The 1,054-nt window shown below is 55.1% G+C and overlaps 1 protein-coding gene across 1 annotated transcript in view; it reads right to left on the minus strand.

The window, feature by feature from the left end:
• Positions 1 to 773, minus strand: part of LOC104917237 (SH3 and multiple ankyrin repeat domains protein 3-like) — a 22,377-nt gene extending 21,604 nt beyond the window's left edge. Inside the window, exon 1 of the mRNA XM_010728429.3 lies at positions 646 to 773. Coding sequence (XP_010726731.2) covers positions 646 to 730 — 85 coding nt within the window. The 5' untranslated portion in view covers positions 731 to 773. The remainder of the gene's footprint in view (positions 1 to 645) is intronic.
• Positions 774 to 1,054: the final 281 nt, after the last annotated feature.

The raw sequence follows: 1,054 nt of genomic DNA on the forward strand, positions 1-1,054 counted from the left end.
GCCCACCCACCTCCCCCCACTACATCCTCTGCTCTGCAGACTCTCCCTTTCACCCTTCCCTGCCACCACTGCAGCCCCAGTGTCCTCAGGGCAGAAGTTCCAAAGCGATCCCATTTTGAGACCTTCACGGGGTCCCATTTTGAGATCTTTATGTTATGGGGTCCCATTTTGAGACTTTCATGGGGTCCCATTTTGAGACTTTCATGGGTCCCATTTTGAGACCTTCATGGGGTCCCATTTTGAGATCTTCATGGGGTCCCATTTTGAGACCTTTACGGGGTCCCATTTTGAAACCTTCACGGGGTCCCATTTTGAGACCTTCATGGGGTCCCATTTTCAGATCTTCATGGGGTCCCATTTTGAGACCTTTACGGGGTCCCATTTTGAGACCTTCATGGGGTCCCATTTTGAGATCTTCATGGGGTCCCATTTTGAGACCTTCACGGGGTCCCATTTTGAGACCTTCACAGGATCCCATTTTGAGATCTTTATGGGGTCCCATTTTGAGACCTTCACGGGGTCCCATTTTGAGACCTTCATGGGATCCCATTTTGAGATATTCATGGGGTCCCATTTTGAGACTTTCATGGGGAGGGCTGAATTCCCCATGGGTGTGGGACCCCCCGGGACCCCCGCATGCCTTACCTACAGATTTGGTCCTCGGGATCCCTTTGCGCAGTGACACGTGGGGTTTCTCAGCTCCTGCCAGGACCCCCGCGTGGGCCGCCATGCCCTGCCGCTCAAAGAGGGACTGGAAAGGAAAAAGAAGGAATTTCCATTCTGCATGTCGGCGAGAAGCAGCCAAAAGGAGACGAGCCTCCTCCAGTGACCCCCATCGCTGCCCAGACCCCGTCCCTCCCCATCACTGTCGTGCTCCAGCAGCCGCCTCCATCCCCACAGAATGACAGAATCACAGAACGGTTTGGGTTGGAAGGGACCTGAAAGATCACGAAGCTCCAACCCCCCTGTGCCATGCAGGGCCACCAACCTCCCCATCTCACAGCAGCCCAGGCTGCCCAGGGCCCCATCCAACCTGGCCTTGAACACCTCCAGG

Source organism: Meleagris gallopavo, unplaced genomic scaffold (genome assembly GCF_000146605.3).
Source record: "Meleagris gallopavo isolate NT-WF06-2002-E0010 breed Aviagen turkey brand Nicholas breeding stock unplaced genomic scaffold, Turkey_5.1 ChrUn_random_7180001957802, whole genome shotgun sequence".
NCBI classification, from domain to species: domain Eukaryota; kingdom Metazoa; phylum Chordata; class Aves; order Galliformes; family Phasianidae; genus Meleagris; species Meleagris gallopavo.